General features: G+C 37.5%; 1 protein-coding gene across 15 annotated transcripts in view; it reads right to left on the reverse strand.

Moving 5' to 3' along the window:
• The window catches only part of CADPS2 (calcium dependent secretion activator 2), a 535,389-nt gene that overhangs the window by 305,338 nt on the left and 202,194 nt on the right, over window positions 1–27,857 (reverse strand). For all 15 annotated transcript variants that reach the window (XM_039239670.1, XM_039239667.1, XM_039239669.1 and 12 more), the window contains exons 4-6: window positions 20,273–20,353; window positions 13,539–13,775; window positions 8,008–8,129 (exon numbers count right to left, since the gene is read on the reverse strand). In XM_039239670.1, coding sequence (XP_039095601.1) covers window positions 8,008–8,129; window positions 13,539–13,775; window positions 20,273–20,353 — 440 coding nt within the window. The remainder of the gene's footprint in view (window positions 1–8,007; window positions 8,130–13,538; window positions 13,776–20,272; window positions 20,354–27,857) is intronic.

Below are 27,857 nucleotides of genomic sequence, written 5' to 3' on the forward strand. Positions count from 1 at the left end.
CCAATCTCACACACTGTTTCCGCCTAATTGCTGGCAGGAAATGTGAACTACAGGAATGAAATAGGCAATGGCTAGAAATCTTGATTAAGTTTATTGGAAATATGGACTAAATAAGGCACTTTAATTAGTATCAGACAGAAGGATGAATTGATATCCAATACAGCACAAACTGTTAAAGCAATAAAATGTAGAAAACGTGTCTGAGGCATGATTTGCTATAATGATGGAGGAGATGAATCTCTTTCCTGTTGTGCAAGGTGACTTCAAGACAGAAGTAACCACACTGCTGAAAAGCTGCAGTTGGTCAGCACTCAGAAGACACATTTTAAAGGTAATCTTCCTCTGGGATACACGATAAATATAAATCATTTAATTCAATTTATAAGTTAATTCAGTGTTCATGAGGAAAGAGAAAGGCAGTATTTTAGCCAAATTTCCTTGTGGTCACAGTAATAAAGAGGACTGGAGGATTACTGTAATATTTTCTAACTTCTTGCATTTTAATTCACTTGAATTGTCCACTTACATGTTCCCTGTTATCAGAATCCCCTTACGAATACATCATAACTTAAATGAGAAACATCTGGGGCACCTGGGTGGCTCAGTCAGTTAACTGTCGGACTTCAGCTCAGGTCATGATCTCGAGGTTCCTGAGTTTGAGCCTCGTGTCGGGCTCTATGCTGACAGAGCCTGGGGCCTGCTTCAGATTCTGTCTCCCTCTCAGCCCCTCCCCCGCTCATGCTGTCACTCCCTCTCTCAAAAGTAAACATTGAAAAAGTTTTTTTTTTTTTTTAATGATAAACACCCTATGAAAACCTATTTGTGAAAAGAGTTGTTAAAGTAACTACTGATAGAAAAATTAATTCATTTGATTGACCAAATACATAAGTATCAAATAAATCTTGTGGAAGTTATGCTAAATGAAAACGTCTGATATAAGAGAGTAAACAGTGCATGATTTCATTTATATGAAATGTCTAGAAAAAAGAAAATTATAGCATTAGAGGTAGATGAGTGACTTCCTGGAAGTGGCGTTTGGAACAGTGAAAACAGACATGCGGGACTTTTCGAAGTGATGGGTCTTAAAATTGAATTGAGAGTGGTGGCACCAGCTGGTAGCGGTACAAGCCCATTTACTAAAAATCATCTACATGACAATGGAATAATTTTATGCTGTATCAATTTTACCTCAGTAAAACTTTTGTAAAAGACTCTGAAAAAGAAGTAATATGGTATTCAGATTCCTAGGGTATGTGCACTCCCTCACGGTTACATGAATTACTTCTGTCACAGGGCTTATGTCCCCCACCCCCACTTCTCATGTTGAGGCATTCATCCTCAAGATGCAAGATGGTGTTTGGAGTTAGGGCCTCTGGGAGGTAACCGAGTTTGAATGACGTCATGGTGGTGATCGGTGTCTCCACTACATGAGGGTACGGGGAGAACTTGGCCATCTGTGAGCCAGGAAGAGGGCCCTGAGCAAGAACCCCGCCTTGCTGGTGCCCTAATCTTACACTTTTAGCTCCAGAAACGTGAGAAATAAAGGCTTGCTGTTTAAACCACTGATTCTACAGTACTTTTATTGTAGCAGCGCAAATGGAGAAGTGTGGTGTCGCTCTAAGAAACAAATACCTAAATATCGGCAAGCAGCTTTGGGAGTGGGTCAAGGCTGGAAGAATTTTGAGGTGCTTGCTGGAGGAAGCCAATATTACACTGAAGAGATTCTAAAGGAAGTTCTGGTGAAGCTAAGAAGAGAGAATTATAACGGAGCTTCAACCTTCTTGGAGAATATATAATAATTATAAACAGAATGTTAATTAAAATATGGATGGTAAAAAAAAAATATGGATGGTAAAACCAATTTTGAGGTGGTCTCAGTGGAAATGAGGAACATGTTATTGGAAACGGCAAGAAAGACGATCTTCATTATTAGCGGCAAAAACCTGGCTGAACTGTGTTCATGTTCTAGTGTTTTGTGAAACGTAGAACCTTCCATGAAGTGAACTGGAGATTTACCTGAGGAAGTGTCTAAGCTGAGCACTGAAGAGCAGCCTGGTTCCTCCTGACTGTTTACAGTAAAAAGTAAGAAGTGATCAGTGAATTAAAGACAGAATTATTCTGCAAAATCGTACCAGATGATAAAGAATTTAAAGACTCACCCTGTTCATATTACAAAAAATTGAGAAAGCATGGGCAGAAAAGAGCACTAATGGTGTGGGAGACCAATCATTTGCTAAGGAGAGAAGTATAAGTATGAACCATGAACCTCCTCAACCATCCCGGCAGGAATACTGCGAAACTAAAGGAGATGGAAAAAAATGAAGGAAGGCTGTTGAACTCCTTAGACCCTATACAGATGGTCCGTAGATTCAGCTTTGAACACATTCTAGTCTTCAAGGCAAGAGAGGAATGACTCCAGGAGTGGTTCAGAGATCTTGAGGACTGGCAATCCCAGCAGAGGCCTCTAGTGCAACAAGCCTGTAGGGCAGGGTGGGTGGGGGGAGGGACATGGGTTAGAGCTATCCCCACCCTCAGTTTCAAAGGGTAAGACCTCTTCCCAGCAGGATCTTGCGGATGGGGCCATCACCTTGGTTTCAACAGGCCAGATGGCAGCCACCAGAAGGCCAGGGGCAAAACACCCATCGAGCAGAGGCACACAGGCATGAGCACTGCCTTAGTGGTTCTACAAGGCAAAGCACAGAACCAAAGGAGAGTGTTCTTGAGCCTTAATGTCTAAAGGAGTTTGTTTTGCCATTTAGATTTACTTGGGACTTGTCACTCACCCCTCTATTCCTCCTGATTTCCCTGGTTTTGAACAGGAAGATCTGGTCTGAGCCTCTTCCACTACTGTTCTTGGGAAGCATATAACTTACTTGAATGTTTCCCAGGTTCACACCTGGAGAGGAATTCTGTCTCAGAATGGATCATAATTCGAGTTTCACTTGTATCTGATTTAGGGGATACTGAGATGAGACTTTGGCCTTCAGGCTTCAAAATTGATGATGGAATTAGTTAATTTCTCTGGGGCTGTCTGGATGGAATTAATGTAATTTGCAGGTGAAGCCATGAATTTTGAGAGGCCATAGGTGAAATGTGAAGGACTGAATGTGCACACCAAAAGTTCGTATGTTGAAGCTCTAATCCCTAATGTGAGAGTGTCCTAAGGTGAGGCCCTTGGGAGAGGACTGGATTTGGACAAGGTCATGATGGAAATGGTGCCCCTACAAGAGAAGATAAAGAGATGCAAAAGCTCACTGTCTACTATGTGATGATCTGGCAAGAAGGAGGCCTTGTGTTACCCAGAAAGAGGGCCCTCACGCCAGCACCTTGATCTTATACTTCCAGCATCCAAAACTGTGACAAATAACATTTGGTGTTTAAGCCACCCAGTATATGGTATTTCCACTACAATAGCCTGAACTAAGACACACAGATTAAAAAAACTAACTTAGCTAACATAAAAGAGCTTCCCAACCAGTGGGTGATGACATACTCTTATGTTTCCAATGGGTTTGAGGAGTGACTTCAATTCCCTCAGTCACTGAGGTGGTATGATAGGATCTGAGGTTTGGATCTTCTTTACAGCTAAGACACTACTTCCACTATTTATCATACAAATAACCCATGTCCCTGACTCAAGGCTCCTTGATGAATGAAAATGAAGAAAACGTATTGATATTTATGGGATGCTGATACAGCAGTGCACAGAAGGAAATTTATAGCTGTAAATGCCTGTATGAAGAAAAAAGACCTCAAAAACCTAACTTTCCCCCTTAAGACATTATAAAAAGAAGACCTAACTAAACCTAAAAGAAAAAGGACAGGAATAATGAAGATTACAATAGAAATTAATGCAAAAAAATGCATCAGTGAAACAAAAGTTTGGTGTTTAAACATCAGAAAAGATAAATTTTTAGCTAGATGGACTAAGAAAAAGACAGAAGATTCAAACCACTAGAATCAGAAATGAAAGAGGGAATACCTTATGGAAATAAAAAACATTATAAATGAAAAATATAAATAACTGTATGCCAGTAAATGAGATAACTTGAATGAAATGGACAAATTACTGGAAAGATCCCAAATACCAAAAGTGACAAGAAGCAGAGAATCCGAGTAGATCTATAATAAAAAGACTGAATTGCTAATAGATAATTACCCATAAAGAAAAGTCCAGCCCCAGACAGCTTCACTTGTTTCTACCAAACATTTAAAGAATTAATACCAATTCTTCATACTCTTCCAAAAATTCCAACAAAAATAAAAAGAAATAAAATGAGAGACCACTTTCAAACTCTATGAGGCCAATATAAAATCAGATAAAGAATTAACAAAAAAAGATATTAATTGACCACTCTTACATAGATGCAGAAGTTCTTAAACTACTGGAGGACTGAATTCAGTAACAAATAAAAAGAATTATACATCATGAGCAAGTGCAAATTATGCCAAGAATGCAAAGTTGGTTTGACACCTGAATATTTAAAACATGTAATACACCAGATTATATAAAAAAAAAAAAACCCTTATAATCATCTGAACAGATGGAGAGAAAGCATTTGACAAAATCCAAAACCTTTTAACAATGAAAACATTTAACAACCTATAAACAGAAAGGAACTACCACAAATTGGTAATAGACATCTACAAAAACTCCAGAGCTAGCATTATACTTGATGGTGAAAGATAGATGCTTTCCTACCAAAATCAGGAAGAATGCAAGGAGGTCTACTCCTGCCAATTCTATCCAATATTGCACTGAAGGAGACATGGCAATTAGGCAATCAATCAAATAAATAAATGCCATCCAGATCAGGTAGAAATACAATTATCATTATTTGCAAATGACATTTCATATAAGGAGAAATACAATAAATCCAAAAAAAACCCCATTAGAATAAAGTTCAGCAACGGTGTAGCATAGAGCATATAAAAAATCAGTTATTTTTATATTTTATATATTTATATATATTTTATATTTTTATATATAACAATCCCCAAATAATTTCATTTATAATAGCACCAAAAATAATAAGTTACTAGGAATAAATTTAACCAAAGAAGTGCAAAACTTACACTTTGGAAACAATAAACTATTATTAAAAGAAACAAAAGACCTAAATAACTAGGAAGACATTACATGTTCATGAATACGAAGACTCAACACTGTTAAGACTGCAATAATCTCCAAATGGACCAGATTCCACACAATCTCTATCAGAATCTCACCTGGAGATATTAGCAAAATCTTTGCAAAAAATGACAAATTCACCCTAAAGGTGAATGGAAATTCAGAATAGCCAAGATAATCTCAGAAAATAATGTCACTGGAAGACTACCACTTGTGATTTAAAACATCATACAAAGCAAAACAAAATAAAAACACACTTTATACAAGGCAATGGTAATCAAAATAATGTGGTACTAGCAGAAGTACATCAATGAAATACAAATGAGGTCCCAGAAATAAACCCATGTATATATCTATGGTAAGGTGATTTTCAAGAGTAACAAGAACACAATCGAAAAGGAATAGTTTCTTCAACAGAAGAACTGGACAACTGAATTGCGAAATGAAATGAGAAGTTGAACCCTTTTATCGTATTGTGAACAAAACTCAACTTAAAATGCATCAATGACCTAAATGTAAAAGGAAAAACTATGGAAGTCTTGGGAGAAAAACATGGGGATAAGTCTCTGCGACTATGACTGGGCACCAGATTCTTGGATAGGACATCAACAGCACCAACAAGCAACAACAAAAAAATAAATTGAGCAACAGCAAAAGGCAATAACAAGGAAATAAAAGTACAAAACACATAATAGGAGAAAACATTTCCAATCATATATATAAGGATTTAGCATCTAGAATATGAAAATAGCTCTTACAACCAAAAAGAAAAATAACTCAGAAAAAAAGGGGGGCAGGGAGCAAAAGATGTGTATAGACATTCCTCTAAAGAAAATCTACAAATAGCTAATCAACATATGAAATCAACATCATATATATATATATACCTAAAACCTTTGAAAACAGGCACTCAAACAGAGATTTGTACAACTTTAGTTATAGCATTATTCATAATTGCCAAAAGGTGGAAACCCTAGCATCAAAAATCTAGATGAATGGTGAAACAAAATGTGTATACACACATTCTCTCTAGACTAATATTCAGCCATTAAAAGGAATGAAGTTCTGATCCATGCTGCAAGATGGGAGAACCTTGAAAACATTATGTTAAAGGAAAGAAGCCAGTCATGAAAGAGCACATAGGATTCTATTTATATGAAATGCCCGGAATCGGCCAATCTACAGAGACAGAAAGTGACGTAGTAGTTGCTCAGGACGGGGGGAACTAAGACTGACAGGAAAGAGGTACAGGGTTTCTTCTTGACGTGATGAGCATGTTCTAAAAGCGCTGATGGTCGCACAATTCTGTGAATACACTAACACAGCTGTCCTTTAAAACAAAAACCAAGCCTCTCCCTTGACTCCATATGCCTGGCCAAAACTGGCCCCTATAGATTTCCTTCTATCTCCACAGCCTTCTTTTAGGTTTAGAGAATCTCTTAAAAGAGTTGTTTATCCTCATTATTTTTACCTCATTGTCATAATGTAACTCAACTCTGTTTGCCTGCAGGAGTAAATACTACACCCTTAAATATTTACTATGACTCAGTCATAAAAAATAAGTGCAAACAACTGAACTAGTAAGTTCTGACAGCCTCCTGGCTATTAGAAGATCAAATAGGACAAGATATCTGCCCCTTTCTCAAGGGAAAACACTACAAAGCGAACAGATGAGAAACACATTAGTCTAAAAATTAAAATGAGCCAGAAAATATCTGCTTCATATTGGGTTATCCAAAAGATTTGCTCAGCAAGTGAGGTTTATGTTCAGAATCTTAATATCAAGGATCCAGCCGTACAAAGGCAAGAAAGTAGGCAGGCAGAGGGGAAAAAGCAAGTTCAATGGTAACAGACAGAGATGTTTAAGGAACTGCATGAAGTCTAGTAACTGACCAGGGGAACAGAGGGTCAAGGCAAGGTCCCAAAGGTAATGAGGGGCTGGTCAGGGGCAGACTTGTATGGCTTTTTATAAGGAAGGGTGAGAAGTTGCAAATTGCTTCTTTCTCCATCTACTCTGTGCACATCTGTCCTGTTACACTTCAATTTGTGTCCCCACCTAAAACTGCCTGCCTGCCTACAGTAAATGAAAGGTTTTACTCACCACTATCTAACCATACCTAGCCAGGATCTGAACCAATGTTTCCTGTATGATTAGGCCCATCATCATGCTGTGATGAGACAAAAACCCTAAATCCTGAGGAAGGGGAAAAAAAATTCTCTTCCACAGGCAGTGTACAAATGACAGCCGGGCAATTTTCACTCAAATTCCTCAGACTAGCCTGGTTATTTCTTGCAGAGACTGTAATGTTTCCCAAGTTTCAGCTAGTTAAAAAGAACATCTTCCAAACTTAATTAAACTCATTCCCAGAATTTGAAACATAAAATTGCCAGCAAAGAACAGCTTTAGCTTCTCTGATTACCATGTGGTTGTCATTAACTAGTTCTCTAACTCAAGGCTATTCTCTAAATGTTCTAATACAGTATGCAAAATTGTATCCACCTCAACATAATCAGTGTTAGAATATATGGAAATCGAAAACCTATTAAGTTACCATTCTAGAAACTGAAATAGGATCAAGCACTACCTTTTAAATAACACTTGATAACACGTTTTCCTTTTAAATGACTTACCAACATTTAATTGCCTAATAATTAGCTTCTCATTTGCATGTTAGATTTTCCATTTGTACTACACAGGGATTCTGCTACAGTTCTAATTACGGCATCCTTGTCTAGAAAGGCATACGATAATTCTAGCACAGTTCGGACAAGCCTAGCCAAATAACAGTTTGAGTATAAAACCACACAATGCTGCAAATAAATACACCAGGTTTCTTTGGAAGGGGAGAATTTTTTTTTTTCCCCAAGTGGCTTACTGTGGCCTTGAGGCTTCAGCCTGGTCTGTCTGTAGTTTTTCTCCTCCTTCCACTTCCATTGTACAATAAACAATTCGATTGGGAGCAACAGACTTCAAACCTTGAACTTCCATGATGACAATCTAAAAAGTAAAAAATAAATAAATAAATGATACATCAGGTTGGTGGCATTTAGCAATACACAGAGATAGCAGCATCGACTACAATTAGAATGCCCAATTAAACAAATTATCTGGTAATGATGGTACTTTATCTTCCTTATAACCCACCTGCATTCATGGAAGGTATAATAAATAACCTTCTGAAGAAGTCTAACATTGACGAAATCTCTCCTGCCAGCTATTAAAGTAAGGTAAAATGTCTAGATATAAGCCCTAGTGAATGAATAAGTGAGGTACAAACTGAGATCCTTAAAAAAATGGTGGCAAGTTTGCAGCAGGTAAAGCAGGATGACAATGAAAAATCAGTGAAGGTGCTAAAATGAGAAGGAGGCGAGTTCCACGTGAAGTGAAATGCTACCTGAGGGGTGCACATCATCATCATACCAATTCAATCAGTAGGGGACATCAGAACTTTCTATATTCACTTAGTTCAGATGCCTAAAAATATTTATAAAAGAATATTCATCACAGCAAATGTATATATGATGCAATTGGAAACTTTAACTTGCCAGTTAAGATCTTCCTACTAACTTGACAAGGAAAAAATGACTTTTCCAACCATTAAAAATATGTGCTAATTTGAGGCAGTACACTGGAAAAAGGTAGAAGCTGATATTATTTTATGCATCTGTAACTCCTGGAAAAAGGAGAAACAATTTTTTTCAAGTGATCTTTTTATATTTATATAAAAGGCTATTGATCTTAAAACATTGTAACCTAATGTTTCCACTGGGTGTACCCATAAAATATATTATTTGCTATAGTTTTTTTCAACCAAAACTTGTATCCTAACGTTTCCTCAGTTCTCAAATCTCATAAAATATATTCAATGGCATTTTATAATATGCACATTCATGTCTTTATTGATCTCATGTTGTATTTGTACAAACAAGATTAATAGCATTCATGCCATGTAGCTACCAAAATATCCACTAAAATCATGCATTGATCATTTAATGCATTATTAAAGTCATTACCCTTTTCATTGAGTTGTGATATGAATCTGGAGGCAAAAGGTCTTAAAAAAAACAAACCCTATTTTTCCTTTCACTCTCCAGCACAACAGAAGGATTATGTTCATAAATACAGATGCCAAATATTTTTCATGAAAAAATAGGAAACTAATCACTAAAAAGGTCAAACTCTGAACCATTTTCCTTCCTCAATCAAGACTTCTGTCATTTTATTGCAATGAAACACATACCAAGGCACGAATAAAAATAAGGACTTAATTGAAAACAGACTAAGAACTAAAGATAACAGAAATATCTTTCACCGTTGCTCCAATACATTCAAGGAAGTTAAAGTATAGCACTTCATCTCATTGATGGAAAGTAAACAAAAGAAGGTATATGTTCCTAACGAATCAACTTTGTTGTTAGTCATTTTGAAACTCATTAGAACTAAGCAGAAGCTGAGAACAAGAGATATGTAACCATACCAATCAAAAGCCAACTCCACACGGACTTACCACCATGATCCTAACGACTTTTTTTTTTTGGTCATTTAAAACATTTTTTTAAGTGTGAGAGAGACCGAGCATGCACAAAAGAGACCAGAGACATAGGCAAAGAGAAAATTCCAAGCAGGCTCCTCTCTGTCAGAATAGAGCCCAATGTGGGGTTCATTCTCACTAACTGTGAGATCATGACTGAGCTAAAACCACAAGTCAGATGCTTAACCGACTGAGCCACCCAGGTGCCCTGACCCCAATGACTTCTTAATAAAATTTTTGGAAGGTTAATTAAAATATGTGAAGCAACAGAATCATGTACACATGATAAACTAGAAATGTTTTGGTTCCTATTTGGGAATATGCTTATTTGCACTGCATCTCTTTCTACAGTATGTTTAATAGTCAAAGTGCAAAAGAGAAGAAAGGAGGCATCTGCTTAACGCTATTTCTATCACCTCTACTACAAGCTACTGTAAACAGGACCTCCTGAAGCATACAACTCGGGAAACCATTTTCTGCTCTGCAAAACAATACTCCCATCTGTGCCAGGAAGGTTTTATTCTGCAGAACTGCCACTTTCAAAAGAAGGAACTTCTGTTTGGAATCTATACGTATAAATAAAACAACACAATTCTATAGATCTGATTTCCAAAAGGAATAAAAAAAAAAAACCCACACACAGCTAGTCTCAATCATTAATGATACAGTCCAGAATCCCATGGACCATCAACTAACCTAATTTTAGATACCTGTTTCGACCAATTCCCTACAAAATTTGATAATGCAACTGCACAAACTACTCTAAATTCCGTCTTCTCTTCCCCAATCTGTGACTGATATAATAAAGATAAAATATATGGAGTTATTCTAGAAGCAAAAAGAAGGGAGGCATGAACAAAATATAAAACTTGGTAGCATACTTCCGAATAATGCATTGTCCACCGAGTCCTGTGGCACTTGGGCCTGGGCAGATTGGAGAAAACAAAGCTGAGCAGTATCTGGGGACCATATACTCCAGAGAAAGGCGGCGCGGGGTCTGCAAGCCTAAAACCAGGGAAAATCAACTGTTCTCATGCCAGTGACCACCATTTCTCGTCTTCCAACAGGCAGACTCAACTTCATAGATGAACATCTATTGTCCTCCCCTTACTTGGACATTTAATTTTAAAATCCCATTGTATGGCTTATAGTTTTGTGGGTTAGCTGGTCTCTTGCTCTAGTATTCTCTCTGAAGGCTTCATGAATGGAGAGAGCTAAAAGTAATCACATGTGGCTAACTGCTGCTTTTTGAACCATCAAAGTCCCCAATTCAATCAATATTTATCAAGTTAACTGTATAGCAGGCAGTGTTTTACGTCAGTGTGATACCGCAGTAAACAAAACAAAGACCTCAACTCCCCATAGCTTTCATTGTAGTAGAATACGTCAGTTAATGAATAGTAAGTATAATAACTGAATTATATAGTAGGAGGTAAGAGCTGTGGCAAAAAATCCTCTTGAAAACAGGATAGGAAGAGTGGGAGAAAAGAGCAGTCAGTAGCAATTTTAAAGAGGCTGATAAAATGTGAGTTTTTCAAGTCTGCACTTATCCCTGAAACCCAGACTTCAGTTCCTAGAAAAAACTTTTCCCACTAGACCAATTCTAAGCTTGACTGATGAAATGTGAGACCCTTAAATTCAATTAACTGCTTGCCGTTCAGGATTTTCTTAGGTTGAGAAGCAAAGCTTGGATAATGGGGCAGGGGTAATTATGGAGTTTAGCAAGGCTGAGGTCAGAGGCCCTGGGGACAGAGAGGGACCTAGAGGTCTACAGATGCATACTGCGGATGTAGTCTGCACTGAATGTGATCTCATTTTGTTGTTGGACACACATTTCCTATTTATAATACTGGGGACATCACGAGAAAGATCTGTATTATGCCATGGATGGAAAATACCTGCCTTATATACCCACAGCAATAGAGAACATCAAAATAATTGTGTAAGTATGCAAGCTTCTCAGAACACACAAAATGAAGTTTTAACTCCTATTCTCCCCCTAAAACCCTTTCATTATTAACTGAGCAGCCCTGCTTATGACACGGGCAATGGAGCAGAGAACAGTGCGTGGTTTCACACCGACACTAACTCACAAACATAATTTTGTTTTTAAAAGGGAAAAAAGTTCATAAGAGCCAATTATTTACAACTGTTCAAAATTTTTTAAAGAATAGAGAAAAGAAAAGGTGTTTTGAACGGTTTCCAGCTCTGCACCTTTATATAATGGTAGATTTATACATGGCAAAAATAATTTGCTTTACAAGTTATATTGCAATGAAGTAACTCATTTTGTTTCATACAAAGTTGTATGGAAAAAAAAAAAAAAACCCAAACTCGGCACATTATATCTTGGTCAGTAGGAAAATGGAAACAGTTATGCTAAGAAAATTCTGCATGTAAGATACTGCATAGTTTCCCATTAAATATCTCTTTAAGATATTGAAGAGATGGAGAAGAAACCCAGTAATGCCAAAAGACTGAGAAGAAACACAATGATGGCAAAATCGTTAGGGAACCCCAGAACTGAGGCTTGAGTCAAAAGAAAACCTATTTTGATTCTGATAGTACATTTAATCTGTTAACCTACACAGAAATCATTAGCCCTGAAGTCTAGAAAAAGAGAGGCAGTTAGCTTATCCTCAAGCCTAAATTTATCTTAGAGTTGAATAAGTGGAGTCAAGAACAAAAGCACACATTTGCTTTTTCGGCCACAAACTCAGCAAGCCAAGAGTAAGAAGTACCAACAGGGAAATTTAAAATGGTACTTCCTAAGACTCCATGTACTTTTCTCTATCAATCCACAGAGTCAAAGAGCAGTACTGGGTACCAGCAAACAGACAATTTAACAGTGCAAGGAAGGAGTTAGGATTTTTAATTTTCGAGAGAGCTATAAATTTAAGCTTGATGTTATACATGTGTGTTATGTATAAATGCATAAACATATCACATGGATTAGCTCAAATACACAGATTAGCAATGAAAAAATGTAATGATGAAAAACATCAGCAAGTGGTTGTGGTAATAAGTCTGTATCAGTATCTAGTTTCCAGTGAACTGTATAGAAGGGATGAAACTCTGAAATCTCAGGAAACACAGTATTATTTATCTTTTTTAAAGTTTATTTTTGAGAGAGAGAGAAAGAGCACACGTGCACACTCACGAGAGAGGGTGGAGTTTGTGGGCAGGGAAGGGGCAGAAAGTGAAGGAGAAAATTCCAAGCAGGCTCTGCATTATCAGTGCAGAGCCCAACACAGGGCTTGACCCAGGAACCAAGAGATCATGACCTGAGCCAAATCAAGAGTCAGACACTTAAACTGATAGCCACCCAGGTGCTCCCCGGGAAACACAATTTTAAATGCATGACATCTGCTTCTGTTCCTTAAAATATTATCTATAATGAAAATGGACATCCTGGAAAGGAAGAATTCTCTACTTATCATCTATATTCACCCAATATTGTGTTTCAAAGCTGGATGGTGTGACTTGATTTCAGAAAAACACAAGTGAGGTAGATTAAAAACACAGCTAACCCAAAGCCTGAAAGCAATTACCAAATTACAGAGCATCAAATTTTGTGTTTAAAGAGTGCTTTGGTGTTCAACTTTATCAATAAACTTACACCAGCCTAGTTGGCACAAAAAGACCTGCCTCAAAACTTAGTATTTTATTATTTAATCCTAAAACTGCCATTATGTTTAAAGAGCAATTTGCATTAATTTGCATTCACAACCTGATTGTCTAGCAAATGAATAATGTAACTTCATCAAAATATATTACACTGCTTTAAATTCAGAAAGTTACCTTGAAGGTCAGCAGAAATTATTTTGCAGCCCCATTTAGGCTGTCAGAGGTGAGCATGGGATAAAGCCACTTACCTCTAAGGTGAATGACAGGACGACATCAGATTTTGACAGCTGAATCTCATTCTCATCTCCTATGTCCAAAAAGGCAGAATTCTGCGAACGTTTTAATTTTTGTAATTTAAATTCTGGACCACCTTTCGAAACTGGAAGACTTTCCAAATTGGCCATTAGCAAGTTCACTGAAGATCGCAACTCTTCTATATACATACTCTCCATTTCTTTTGCTATAAATTTGGGGAAGTTTCTTTCCTTGAAAATAATTTTAAAATGAGAATGTTACAAAAGATATATTTCAATTTTATCATAAACGATAACACGGTGTATATATTTGACTCTCTTAGAAACTGTGATACTCAATATAAATGCATCTACCCAAAACTTTAGTCTCCAGCTTTTAAAATTGTCAGGCTTTAGCACTTTTGATGATGTCTACCTTATATCCCTTGTTTAGGATCATCATGATACAAAATGAATAGCATTTTCATATTAACTTTCTTTTTGATAAGGTTTTGCTTAAAGAAAATCTGAAAACTTACATGAAAGAAAACTTAGTGTCTAGATCAATATTAATTAGCCACAGTTAACTTTGAAATGCTTGGAGTAATTGGTTGGTAAGAAAAATATTCAGTATACAATACAGTTTTCAATGCCTTGCCTGTTAGGAAACAAACATTTTAAATATCTCTATTACCACAGATGTGTAATATTAAGAGCACATCCTTTTTTATAAAATCAGCATTTAAATTAAATTAAGTATCAAGATATTTCTAGAATTTTCATATCACACAAATGTGACCAATCTCTTACAACGATAAATTTGGTTTTTTAGGAAAGGTTTAGAAAATTTTAAGTTTAAAGCAAAAATGCCAACTTATGAATAGAGCCGTACATATATAAAAGAATAGTATCAACTTAGAAGAATCATTTTCTTTCTGATCACATGAGCATTGCCATTCGATCCTGCAGTTGATCTCTGCAATTCAATCCCTGTAATCAGATGTTGGTTTCTTTCACCCCACAAAAAGGACATCCTAAATGCTGGTATTTAAAAAGATATTGACAGGTACTGTCAAATTGCCCTTACAAAAGATTATGCCCATTCATATCCCTACAAACAGCAAAATGAGGCTTCCTCTCACTACTGGTTCTTTTTTTTTTTTTTTTACTGTTTTATTTATTTCTGGGAGAGAGAGAGACAGTGTGAGCAGAGGAGGGTCAGAGAGAGAGAGGGAGATACAGACTCTGAAACAGGCTTCAGGCTCTGAGCTGGCAGTCAGCACAGAGCCCGACGCGGGGCTCGAACCCACGAACCGTGAGATCATGACCTAAGCGAAAATCGGACGCTTAACCAACGAAGCCACCCAGGCGCCCCTAATGTTTTATTTATTTCTGAGAGAGAGAGAGTGTGAGCAGGAGAGGATCAGAGAGAAAGGGAGATACAGAATCTGAAGCAGTCTCCAGGCTCTGAGCTAGCAGTCAGCACAGAGCTTGATGCGGGGCTCAAACCCACGAACTGTGTGATCATGACCTGAGCCAAAGTCAGACTCTTAACCGACTGAGCCACCCAGGCGCCCCCTACTACTGGTTCTTTTTTAACCTTTGACAATTTGGCATTAGCTCTTCCCTTAGAGATAGAGTTTATAATGATCTCAAGTATGACGTACCATGTTGACTACTATACAAAAGAGGCTGGGAATGAAAGCCTAAAGTAGCCACCTTTCAAACAGCTGTTTAATGCTCCAGAAAAGCAGTGCCTTTCTTACAGTTTCCCTGGGCATCAGAGCCTAACCTATGAAACTCTCGTCTCTGGGATACCTGGAACACAGCCAGAGTGCTCTGGTCAACCAGCACCTCACCTGTGACTCACGTGCCCTAGTTTGTTCAGGAGATGGAAAGCAACACCTGGCACCACTTCACAAATCAGTCCCAGTGTCCCGAGCCACCTGTTTCTCATCTCCCCCCAATAGAACCTTCACATACTTCTTTTAACACAATTTACATATAATCAATATTAAAACTGCATATTTATCACATGGTAATTAAATATCCACATTCAGAAGTAACTTTTGTAAGGAAGATTTTTAAGTACCCTTTCAACATCCCTCTAGAGTCGGAAGCAACATCCCACAACAGTCAGTTTGCAATTCCAGGAAAACACATAGCCATTCAGTTACAGAATACCCTGGTTTCCTTTGGGAGGGGGGGGGAATGTTTTGGAATGGTTTCTCAATGTATGTAAAAGAAAAAGAAAACTACAAGCAAAATAAGCCGTAAAAATAGATTTATAGATTTGTGCACTGACTTTGAAAACTGTTATGAAAAGTAACCAAAACTTAGAAATAAGGTAAAGGGGTGAGGAGGGAAGGTCCTTTTAATGTCCTGTATGGGTAAAAGGCATCCAAGGCTCATCTGAGGAAATATACTTAGTTCAATTTACTGTTTATTGATGGAAAGTCTCAGGGGCACCTGGTTGGCATGATCTCTCAGTTCGTGAATTTGAGTCCCACATCAGGCTCTGTGCTGACAGCTCAGAGCCTGGAGGCTGCTTCAGATTCTAGGTTTCCATTGCTCTCTGCTCGCACTCCCCCACTTACACTCTGTCTCTCAAAAATGAATAAACATTAAACAAATTTTTTTTTAAGTCTCAGTGAAATTACACATTACCTTACAGAATTTTGTCTGGAAAAGATGCAAATAATGTGTGTCTAGTGAATAAGATAAACTAACGGTTATAGTTTAAAACTTTGTTGGAAATTAATCACTTTCAGATCTAATCCATGAATCTCATTTTAACCTTGGCTAAAAGCACCTAGTTTTAATATGTTCTTGAGGATAGTTTTAGCATATAACTAGCTGGCACATGCATTATGCTTTCAATGAAATGTTTACTGTGTTCATTTTATATTTGTAGGAGTCATAATTTTGGCTTTAAAAATTTATTTTAGCAAAGCAAAAAAAAATTTATCTTCTCTGAAAGTCTGCATGCACCAATGATTTTTAGTCAAATATTTAAGCTGATATTTTATGGAAACCTTAGCATTAGCATGAAAAAACCCTACTCTTATTTAGCTTTAGTTAAAAACACTTACTTCATTCACTATCACTTTTTAAGGAGGAGACTGGCAGGAATCACCGAAAGTGACAGTTTTATCAGCATTTTCCAACTTTTCAAGAAATGGACTATACTCGATTTTTTTTTCCTCTCTGGGAGAAAAGACAGATAATTCTGCTTTCATGCTCTGAGGCTTATTAATGGTATTTCATCAACTATATTTAGCCTGCTTATGTTACTTACCTCTTTCTTGGAAACAAAATCAAGGGTACTTCAGGCAACTATACATGTTAACCTTGATCTGTTAAATTAGAGAGGAGTCAGAAATGGGTTATTCTCTAATTTAACTGTGAGTTACTCTTATGAACCATGGTTTAAAAGTTCTAATTTACTCGCTCATTAGCAGCACTAACACACGATATATGTGAAAGTGTTTGCTCCATAAAAAAAATTCTCAGTATTCAAATTTAGTCACTTTTTAAGTGCTCCTAACCTTCACTAGAGGAAGCCTGGACCAGACTAGTAGGTGGAAGATGGAGACAGCTGTCAGATTCTAGCAATACTTTGAAGACAGATGCAAATGGGTTTTCTAATAAATATGTCATAAAGCACGAGAAAGAGAAGGGAGTCAGAGATGGTTCCAAGTTTGTTTGGTATAACCAAAAAAGACAGTTCTGCCCAGAACTGGCCAAAGCTGACCACTTAACTGGAGATGTTAAGCTCCCTCCCCGCCTCCACACTCCTGACTCCACCTTGTCGTTCTTTTCTAAATAGCAAATGATCACCAATATAATTCAGTTACATGGAACGCTTACTGCTTATTGTGAGGGTCTCCCAAATGCAAGCTCCATCAGGGGAGGGCAGAAATACTTATGTCTGGTTTTATTCCAAGACAACTACACATTTGTCTGGATGTATTCCAAGCACCTACAACATTGCACAGCTATTTTAGCAGGTGTTCAATAAACATTTATTCATTGCATCTCTGGATGGAAAACTTCAGGCTCCAAAAAGTTAAATAAACTCACCTAATGTTCTGTATCTAGGAAACAGCAATCATGGATTTGCCTACAGGTTTTTCTGGGTCAGTCCACACCTTTCCTACTACTTCCATATTATACCTTGGCTAAAGTATTAAGTATTTCTATCCCTTCAAAGAGATTGCCCGGGGGCTTGTTATTATATTGTATTATGAAGTGTGGTAGGAGGGGTTACTGGTGACAAATGATTAACTAAGGGATCACATTTCTGGATTTTTCAGATTGAAGAGTCAGCTGGGCCCAAGAGAGCAAACTAGGTTCTGGAGTCAAAAGACCAGGGGTTGAGGCCAGCCTCCCCTGCATGTTGTTGTGTAATCTTGAGGTCAATAATCTTCCCTCGATCTCAATCTCCTGGTCTATAAAATAGATTCATTATATCATCTGCTCTTGTAGGTTCACAGGATTATTATAGAGATACAGTGCAACAAGGTCAGTAATTATAATTAGTATTATGAATATTTTATGAAGATGGCTTACCATTGGTGAAATTAAAGTAGAAAGCAATAAAACATGTTCTATCTGCTAGGTCAATTTATTCACCAAAAGGCATTTTATTTTTAGTGGCATTTTTCCCCTTTCCAATACCACTGGCTTCATTTTCTTCTCCACACTTTATTTTTTAATATTTTTTTGTTTTGAGAGACAGACAGACAGACACAGACATACAGTGGGAGTGGGGGAGGGAGAGTGAGAATCCCAAGCAGGCTCCAAGCCGGAGGCTCCAGGCTGGAGCCTGATATGGAGCTGATCTCAGGAACCATGAGATCTTGACCTGAGCTGAAAACAAGAATCAGGTGTTTGCTTAACCAACTGAGCCTCCCAGGTGCACTGTCCTTCTCCACACTTTAATATGTCAATGTTTGTGATGAGATCACCGGGGTGCCATCAAAGAGAACTCTCTGTAGGTGCATCACTGACCCTTCTCAAGTCCAGAGGTTATAAGCCCACCCTCTCCTCCCCACGCCTGGACGTGAGAAAACACCCAAGGCTCTCCTGTTTCATTCCTCTCAAGAATTTCATTTAAACTTTATTCTAAAGCATCCTATCTTGGGCCAAGCTCTTGCAAAAGCAAATCCAATTTGTGACAATGTGCACAGTCTCAGGTATGACCCACATACACCTAGGCCATCTACAAGAGCAGTTCACAGGCCCAGAGTCCTGACCCACAGGGTCTGCAAGATCTCTCTGGATTCTCTCCTGGCTTTGGGTCATCTAGAAGAGCAAAGGTCATTCCAGTCAGTTTCCAATTCAGCTGAGGGTTTTGGGGAAAGTGTTTTCTTCTCTAAAGTTTCCAACAGCTTTGCTTTACTGGACTTCCATGCTATGAATCTGACATTTTAATCTCTGGAATGATGTAGTGCCTCTTCAGATACCCAGATGACAGGAACATGGCATGCTGTCCTTTAACCACTGCCCTTTGTGTGGACGAAACTCTTCAGCTCCCAATTCGCACCATCCTATGTTTTCATTCATCTGGAGATACTTCCTCAGCTATCTCTGACTTGCTTCTCACCACTTACTCTCCCTCTCTGCTACCCAAGTTTCTCTCAATTTTCTCTACTTTTCTATTTATCTCCAATTTCTCAACAACCTCCCTACTTTTTAGTTTAATAGACTTTAAGATAAACACAGTATTAGCATTCTTAAAGCTTATACATTATTCATAAATATATTTTTCTTTGCAAAAACAAAGACATTTAAATTGTTAAAATCAGCAGAGGATAGATGTTCAAGTGCTGGAAGAGTTCACTATCTTGATTTGCAAGGTGCTCACACAGAGTGTATGCACACATATGTTCACTGAGCTGTCAACTACATATCTGTATACTTTACTGTAGGATATACCTAAATTTTAAAGAAATGAAGAAAAGGCCCTCAATAAGGAGGATTCTTCAGAAAGACAGAGAGGGAAAGGAAGAGTCTACCACCAAATATTCAAAGTTTTGCTTAGCAGAGGGGGAAAAGATGGAAAAAAATCATTCTCAGATCAACAGCCCTATAACCTCAAGTCTACTGATAAAGACTAAATTTTCTCTTACCACTAATAAATTAATCCATCAATTTATTAAAGAATGAGGCAGATAATAAAGTTCCATGATCTCCAAAAAGTCTTAAGAAGAAATTCATGGTTTTTGTTTGAAACTTATTTACATTACAGAGAAACACAGTGACTGCACAAAATAAAACATTATATTGAATACATGATCTGAGAGACTTTTTACAAAAAATTTCAAGCTGTATCTTTCATCCATTCAAAGATTAGTTGACTCCACTATATGCCAATCACTGAGTTGGATACTTTAGAATATGTGACTTCACATATTTCACAGGGACAGTATTTTACTACCTGATTATGTTTAGTCCAATATTAAAATTCTTCTAAATCTGTCAGTTTGAGAAAATCAGCTGTTGCTTTTAGAATAATCTACCAAAGTTACTGAATTTAAATATGTCCTACCTGTAAGGAAGGATCTGCAAAATAGAGACTGTATTCCATTTAGACAATATGTATTCAGATACTTGGGCTTAAGAAGTATGCACATAGAGAAAAAAATTATAAAATTAAGCTGCATTTATCTATACAAAACTTTTTCGGCTCACAGAAACCTATGTACAAAGAAGTGTGGTGCTCCATGTCAATGTTAACCATTTACCTTTGCCATCTTCTCTGCCAACTGCAAACGACCATCAAGTTCCCGTCTAATCTGGGCGGCTTGCTCATCTGCATTATCCAGCTTTAAGACAGAAATTTCACAAATGTGGTTACTTAACGTCAGTGACCTACAGACTAAAGCAAAGACTTACAAAAAAGTTAGTTGTTAAAAAAAAAAGTGTTCTTCAATTGAGGGTCATAGCTCAGTTTACCAAAAATCTAATTATGATCATTCTTTGCCCAACCTGTCCAGTAAGTTCCTGTTTCCTTGAAGTTGTGTTACGTTGTCATTCGGCTTATTCGGTCCATTCTTCTATTGTATCTTCTTGAAGCTCAGTCCTAAGTAGTTCCGGATAGATTAAGTCTCTTGTTTTGTTCTTTCAAATTTCCAGAGTGCATTTCTGGATGGTGGAATACAGAGTAATGTTCTACTTCTTTGTTATTTTTATAACAAGTTTGTGTATTAGGGCTAACCTATAAAAGTACCATTTGATTGACTGATATAACTTCCTACCCTTTTAAGTCTTCATATTCTCCTCATTCTAGTTATCAACACACTCATACTGCCAAGAAATCCTTCCATTCTTTAGACTGACACATTAGAATTTCCATTCTCTTGTACTAAATTTGACTGAAAGAAAAGCATGTGGTCATCATTTTTAAAGATATTTACACAGAAAATTACTTTCACTTATCCAGTAAAATAATCTTTTTCTTATACAATTTCTTTTAACTTTTCCCCTCATGATTCCCTTCTCAATTATTCATAATCAATTTCCTTTATTAGTTCATTATAAAAACTGCTAAACCGAGGAGGTCCTGTGAGCCATGTAGTGTGGGATGCACCGGGTGGGCTACAGATGTTTCTCAACTTTAATTCCTTCCCCTTTCCTACTTCTGTCATTAAGAAACCTGGACCACATAACACAACTGTACTATAGTAAAGGTCTACCTGCAGATTGGATTGGTATGGAGTACAACATTAAATGCCTAGGAAATATATGGTGTATTCTATTTGCTGAAGAACTACAACTGGGCCAGATTACATACTTTGAAACAGCCTTAAAAAAGAAAGAAAGAAAAAAGAAAAAAAAAAACAGCCTGAAAAAGAAGAGTAGGGGCAATCCAGGTCAACAGGATGGTGGTATCAAGACAACTGTAAGGAATCAAGAAAAGGGGAAGAGGTCCAGTAAAAGGGCACCAAAAGTTTGGAGGGGAGATTAATACTCTTGGTGGTAATGGATGGGGACAGGGGGCGGGCCGGGAGATGTACATGGCAGATGAAGCTGGAGAGAGAGCAGCTACGTCATAAATCACTCTTCACAGCCACATTAGGGAGTCTGGAGTTGGCTTCTACAGCAGTGAGGATTCACTGAGAGGTTTTAAACAGGATTTTGGAAAGATCACTCTGTCTCCAGAACTAAGAGCAGGTTAGAGGGACATAGGAAGTCTGTTGTTTATTCATTAGAAAGACAGATCTGGAGTTACTTTCCAAAAAAAAAAAAAACAAAAACAAAACGATTCCAGGGCTCAGTCAGTTAAGGGTCCGACTTCGGCTCAGGTCATGATCTCACGGTTCGTGGGTTCAAGCCCCGCATCGGGCTCTGTGCTGACAGCTCAGAGCCTGGAACCTGCTTCAGATTCTGTGTCTCCCTCTCTCTCTCTGCCCCTCCCCTCCTTATGCTCTGTCTCTCTCTCTCAAAAATAAACATTTAAAAAACACTTTTTTAAATGCAAGGTAACAAAGGCACCTGGGTTCAGTAGGTTAAGTGTCCCACTTCGGTTCAGGTCATGATCTCTCAGTTCATGGGTTTGAACCCTGCGTTGGGCTCTGGGCTGACAGTTCAGAGCCTGAAGCCTGCTTCTGATCCTATGTCTCCCCTTTCCTTCTGTCCCTTCTCCGCTAGCAGTCTCTCCCCTCTCTCTCTCAAAATTAAACATTAAAAAAAAAAAAAAAAAGATAAAATGCTGGGTAACAAACACCAGGGCACCTGGGTGGCTCAGTTGGCTGAGCACCCAACTCCTGATTTAGGCTCAGGTCATGATCTCACAGTTCTTGAGATTGAGCCCCACTTTGGGCTCTGTCCAGAAAGCACAGAGCCTGCTTGGGATTCATAGTTTCTCTTTCTCTCTCTCTCTCTCAAAATAAACAAAGGAATATTAAAATAATAAAAGAAAAAAAAATAAAATTCTGGGAAATGCCTATTCTCTACTGCCTGGCCTGAGGTAGGAGATTAAATGAGGATATGTGGACTCTGGAGATCATGGCAGGCTGCACCCCACAAAGACACCATCTTTAAACTTCATATTCTTTTAAATTCTTGATTTCAACACTTTGTGACAATAGATGACTTAACTCACAGATGCCCTTTCCTGGCACAGAATACTTTCCCAGTCTTTTAAAGAGAGTCATTCAACCCTGACCATAACAGATGCCCAAATGTATCTTTATTCTCTGCAATGCCCCTCGTATCCATTACAGAGCATTTTCAATTGTCAGTTGAAAATTATCAATTTCAATTACCAGTTCAAAATTAGTTACTACTTCAATTATCAAGATATCTTTCTGGAATGGCAAATATTTAGTACAGGAATTGAACTTTTATTTCCCTCCTGTTTATTACACAGAAATTACTGTTTCCACATTCAGAATCCTCTGGCACAGAAGATTTTCCAGGTCTTTTAAAAAGGGTCAATCAACCCTGACCATAACAGGTGCCCAAATGTATCTTTATTCCCTGCAATGCCTCTAATATCCATTATATAAAGCATTTTCAACAATCAGTTGAAAACTATCAATTTCAATAACCACTTCAAAACCATTAACTACCATATTCAAAAATCAGACGACCACTTCAATGAGGAAAATATTTCACTAGCTTGACAAATGTTTAACACAGAAAGTGAATTTTTATTTGCCTCCTGTTTTTTACACAGGGATTACAGTTTCCATATTTAAAATTCCCTAGGCTAAGAAATTCTTAACCTGTACCTCTGGGAGTCTGAATCACTCAAGTTGTGTGCAAAATTTTGTAGAGTTATGCATTTTTCCCCCTTGGGGAATGGCTTCAATCTTATACCTTTCTCAAAGTTATACCTAACTCAAAGGAGGTAAAGAACAATGCTGTAAGGAAATCTTCGTTCTTGAAGCCCCTATCCGTTTCTTCTACAAGAGGCTATATGGCTTTTACAATAAAAACCACAGAAAATGGTCACCTCAGACCTACATATCGTCAACCTTACCTCACAGAGATCTGTGAAATCTTTGCGAAGGGACGCTAAGACGCAGACTCTCAGGAGTGCTGGCAGTGGCCCACGGTTCCTTTCCCAACTCTGTTGACCCTTTCTCACACCTACCGTAAGGCAACCACCATGAAGGCTCTGCAGCAGCTACAAACATAAGGGCCTTCCAGCAGTTCACACTTTATCTCAAAAAACAGTAAGAACAGTACACAGAACAGAATATCGTTGCCACAAGAAAGCTACTGATTGATTAGGTGCTGTAAGGATTCAGCAACAAAAGAGAGGTGTTTCCTGGTTGATTAGTAGTGTCAGGCTGGATTTGTGAAAATGGAAGTAGTATAAAGGTGGACTTGGAGGAGAAAATGCTACCCTGATGCAGCAGTCTACTGGTCTTGACTTCTGAGTCTCTAACGCTAGGCCGTCCTTGTCACATTCCACTTAAGTCCTTGGAAACAGCTCTGAAAAGAGATCTCCGGGATCAGCAAATCTCCTTTTGCAGAAAGGCCTCAGGAGGACCCAAAGCCTGTGCGGTGCCCAATTCTAGGACAGTTTATGAACATTGTATGCAGCAAAACACAACTTTACCAGGTTCCACCTAACACCTTCATTTTACGACTTGTGATATCATTCTTCCAATGCTTTAAAGACTGTAAGTATCAAATATTTGAATTCATTAAATCTGCTCAGATCTTTTAAAAAAAAAAAAAAAAAAGCACGCTTATAAAAAGCGCTTTTCACAGCACTGTTTAGCATCATTACCCTCTCCCATTAATCTATTTTCCAGAACCAGGATAAATGTATTAACACTGTCAATCACTAAAAGGGGGAATTAATAGCTGTTTTCCCATAATGATGCCTTTGTGCGTGCCAACCCTACTCAATTAGGTCCTCTTTTCTCCCACTGAAGAAATTAGTTTTCTCCCCGACTCCATCCCTCTTTTCAAACAAATTATATTCTGTCATTTTCTTGTAATATTCATCTTTATCCTCTAGTATCAAAAATAAAAGAAGGCTAGGACTTGTTATATAAATTTAGTGTTTTCCCTCAGATTAATCCACATGCTGCTCTACTGTATTTATATTACCTATAAATCACTGATTTATAGGTTTGTCTTTATATTACTTTATATTATCTACAAATCACTTTTATATTTATATAAATCATTTTATATTTATGTTATCTATAAATTACTGGATTTATAGATAATACATCACGAGAAGTAAGTGATGCAAACTTAACACTGATTCCAAAAGAACACTCCAACACTTTACTATGAAATTTCTAGTAGCCCAGTGTTTCCATGCCAATACCAATGTACATGGATTTTGCAACAGGATCTAAAATCACTGATCGAAAAAGCTTTAGGTGTTAATTTACTGCATAAATAGTGTTAATTTTCTATTGTTACTTGAACCACAAATTTATCATAAAGGTAGCACCTAACTCTACCTTCTATTTCTGCTGTTTTCTGTGCTGCCTCCCCACCCCCTCATGCCTACACACACACACACACACACACACACACACACACACACACACACACACACATTCTTGGCTATTCTAGCCATCAGAGTATCTCCAGTTACTTCTCAAAACAGTATCATTAGTTAGTACATAACTACTGGCCTTTCCCCTGAATTCCAGCTCTCAAGCTGAAGGCAAGGTCTTTTCTTTTAGGACTTTGTGGGTATAACATCCTCAAACTAAAACCAAACCTGTTCTTGGGCTGTTTTAAAGGGGCACATGCACCCTAACGTTTACTGCAGCGCTATCAACAATAGCCAAAGTACGGAAAGAGTACAAATGTCCATCAATGGATGAATAAAGAAGATGTGGAATATATATACACACAATGAAGTATTACTCAGCAATCAAAAAGAGTGAAATCTTGCCATTTGCAACGACATGGATGGAACTAGATGGTATTATGTTAAGCATAAAGTCAGAGAAAGACAAACCGATGACTTCACTCATGTGGAATTTAAGATACAAAAAAGATGGACATAAGGGAAGCAAAAATATAAAAACAAGGAGGGGACAAAACATCAGAGACTCTTAAATACAGAGAACTGAGAGTTTCTGGAGGGGTTGTGTGTGGAGGATGGGCTAAATGGGCAAGGGGCATTAAGGAAGACACTTGTTTGGATGAGCACTGGGTGTTCTACATAGGGGATGAGTTGTTGGAATCTACTTCCGAAATCATTATTGCACTATATGCTAACTTGGATGTAAATTAAAAAATAAATTTTTTTAAAAAAACTTAATCTGTTCTTGATCATCCACTCTTCAATGTGGTTTCTATTTCTAGAATTCTACTTCATAGAATTCTCACTATCCTTGATCAAGCTCCAATCTCAGAGGGAGGGAGGGAGGTAAGGAAAAAGGAGAGGAGGGGCTAAATAAATCAATATGAATAGAGAAAATGATAACCAAACACCGCAGCCTAGTAAATTAAGGTCCTCACAAATTCTGTACCAATCTATCTTTTCAAGCTCTTGGATAATTCCATTATCTATACAAATCAGTTTGTTCAATGTTTACTGAACATGTTACATTTTCCCAGTCATGCATTTGGCTTGTGTTTCTTCTGCTGGGGACATTCCTCTTACCTACTTTCATTGTCCTGATCAGTCTTAAAATCTGAGATGACCTAACCAATCATTTAATAATAAAGCAGATACTATCTGATAACATATCTTTCATAGTTTCCTACTATTGCTGAACTTAAGATATTTATGACTACTACCTCAAACTGCAATGTGTGCCTCCTTTCAGCTTACCCTACCCAGAGGAGTAAAACAACTCCATCCCGAACAATGGAATTCATAGAACTAGTCTCAACTTTAATGCAAATACAAAGAATGATTAAAAGATTTTTGGACCCTAACATCCTCTCCAAGCTGATCCATCTTCTGTGAGTAAATCCCTCTCAAAAGACCAAAACCTCTTCCCTCCCTTTTCTTGGTCACTGGGAATCAGCCAACAACAGGCTAAACTCCCTTTGTGATTTCATACAACAACAACAAAGTATAATAAGAAAATGCAGTTATCCTCAAACTCTTAAAAGAAACACTTGTATATATGAGGTTATGTACGATTCAGGTAACATCATGTCTGCTAGAGGCAAAGGATTTAAAGAATTCCCTTGTAGATTATGTATAAAAAAACCTGACTCAGAAATAGAGTTCTGCCATGAGTACTTGTGGGGCAGTTCTAAGAGTTTTAAAAATGCATTTCCCAGAAGGAATAAGGAACATATTTATCTCAACATAATAAGCCCATAGCTGACATCATACTCAGTGGTGAAATATTAAAAACTTTTCCTCTAAGATCAGGAATAACACAGGGGCACCTACCCTCGGTACTACTATTGAAGATAATATTAGAAGAACTAACTCGAACAATTTGGCAAGAAAAAAGAAAAGATATCAGAACTGCAATGAAGTAAAATGGTCTTTATTTGTAGAGAATACGGTGTTATGTACAGAAAATCCTAAAGACTCAACCAAAAACCTGTTAGATCTAATCAAGGACTTTAGTTACAGGGTACAAAATTAACATAGAAAAACCAGTAGTGTTTCTATACATTAACAATGAATTTTCTGAAAGAGAAATTTTAAAATGCCATTTACAATAGCAGCAAAAACAATACTTAAGTATAAATTTTACTATGGAGGTCAAATCTCTGTACTCCGAAAACTACAAGGCACTGATAAATAAAATTGAGGAGATCAAAGAAAACACATAAATGGAAAGGTTTCCCATGTTCATAGCTTAGACCACCCTATCAAGATTCCAATGGCATTTCTTTTTTACAGAAGTAGAAAAAATATGCCTAAAATTTAAGTGGAACCGCAAAAAATCCTAATAACAAAAGCATGAAGCATCACACTTCCCAATTTCAAGCTATACTATAGTCTTCAAAAACAGTATGGTATGGCCATGAAAACACAAAGATGAATGGAACAGTTCCAGAGCCCAGAAATAAACCCAAGAATGTAAAGTCAACTAATATCTGACAAAGGAGCCAAAAATACTCAATGGAGAAAACACAATTTCTTTAATAAGGGATGCTGGGATAATTAGATAGTCTCATATGTAAGGGCCACCTCTCAGAAAATTTAACTCAAAATGGACTAAAGAGTTAAATGTAAAACCTGAAACCATGAAAATCCTAAAAGAAAACAAAGGAATAGAGCTCCTTTACTGGGGTCTTGGTAATGTTTTTCCGTTTTTGTTTTTTTGTATACAATACTAAAAGCAAATGCAACAGGGGCGCCTGGGTGGCTTAGTTGGTTAAGCATCCGACTTTCGCTTAGGTCATGATCTCGCGGTTCGTGGG

This window comes from Hyaena hyaena, unplaced genomic scaffold, assembly GCF_003009895.1.
Source record: "Hyaena hyaena isolate Hyena2069 unplaced genomic scaffold, ASM300989v1 scaffold_161, whole genome shotgun sequence".
In the NCBI taxonomy this organism is placed as follows: Eukaryota; Metazoa; Chordata; class Mammalia; order Carnivora; family Hyaenidae; genus Hyaena; species Hyaena hyaena.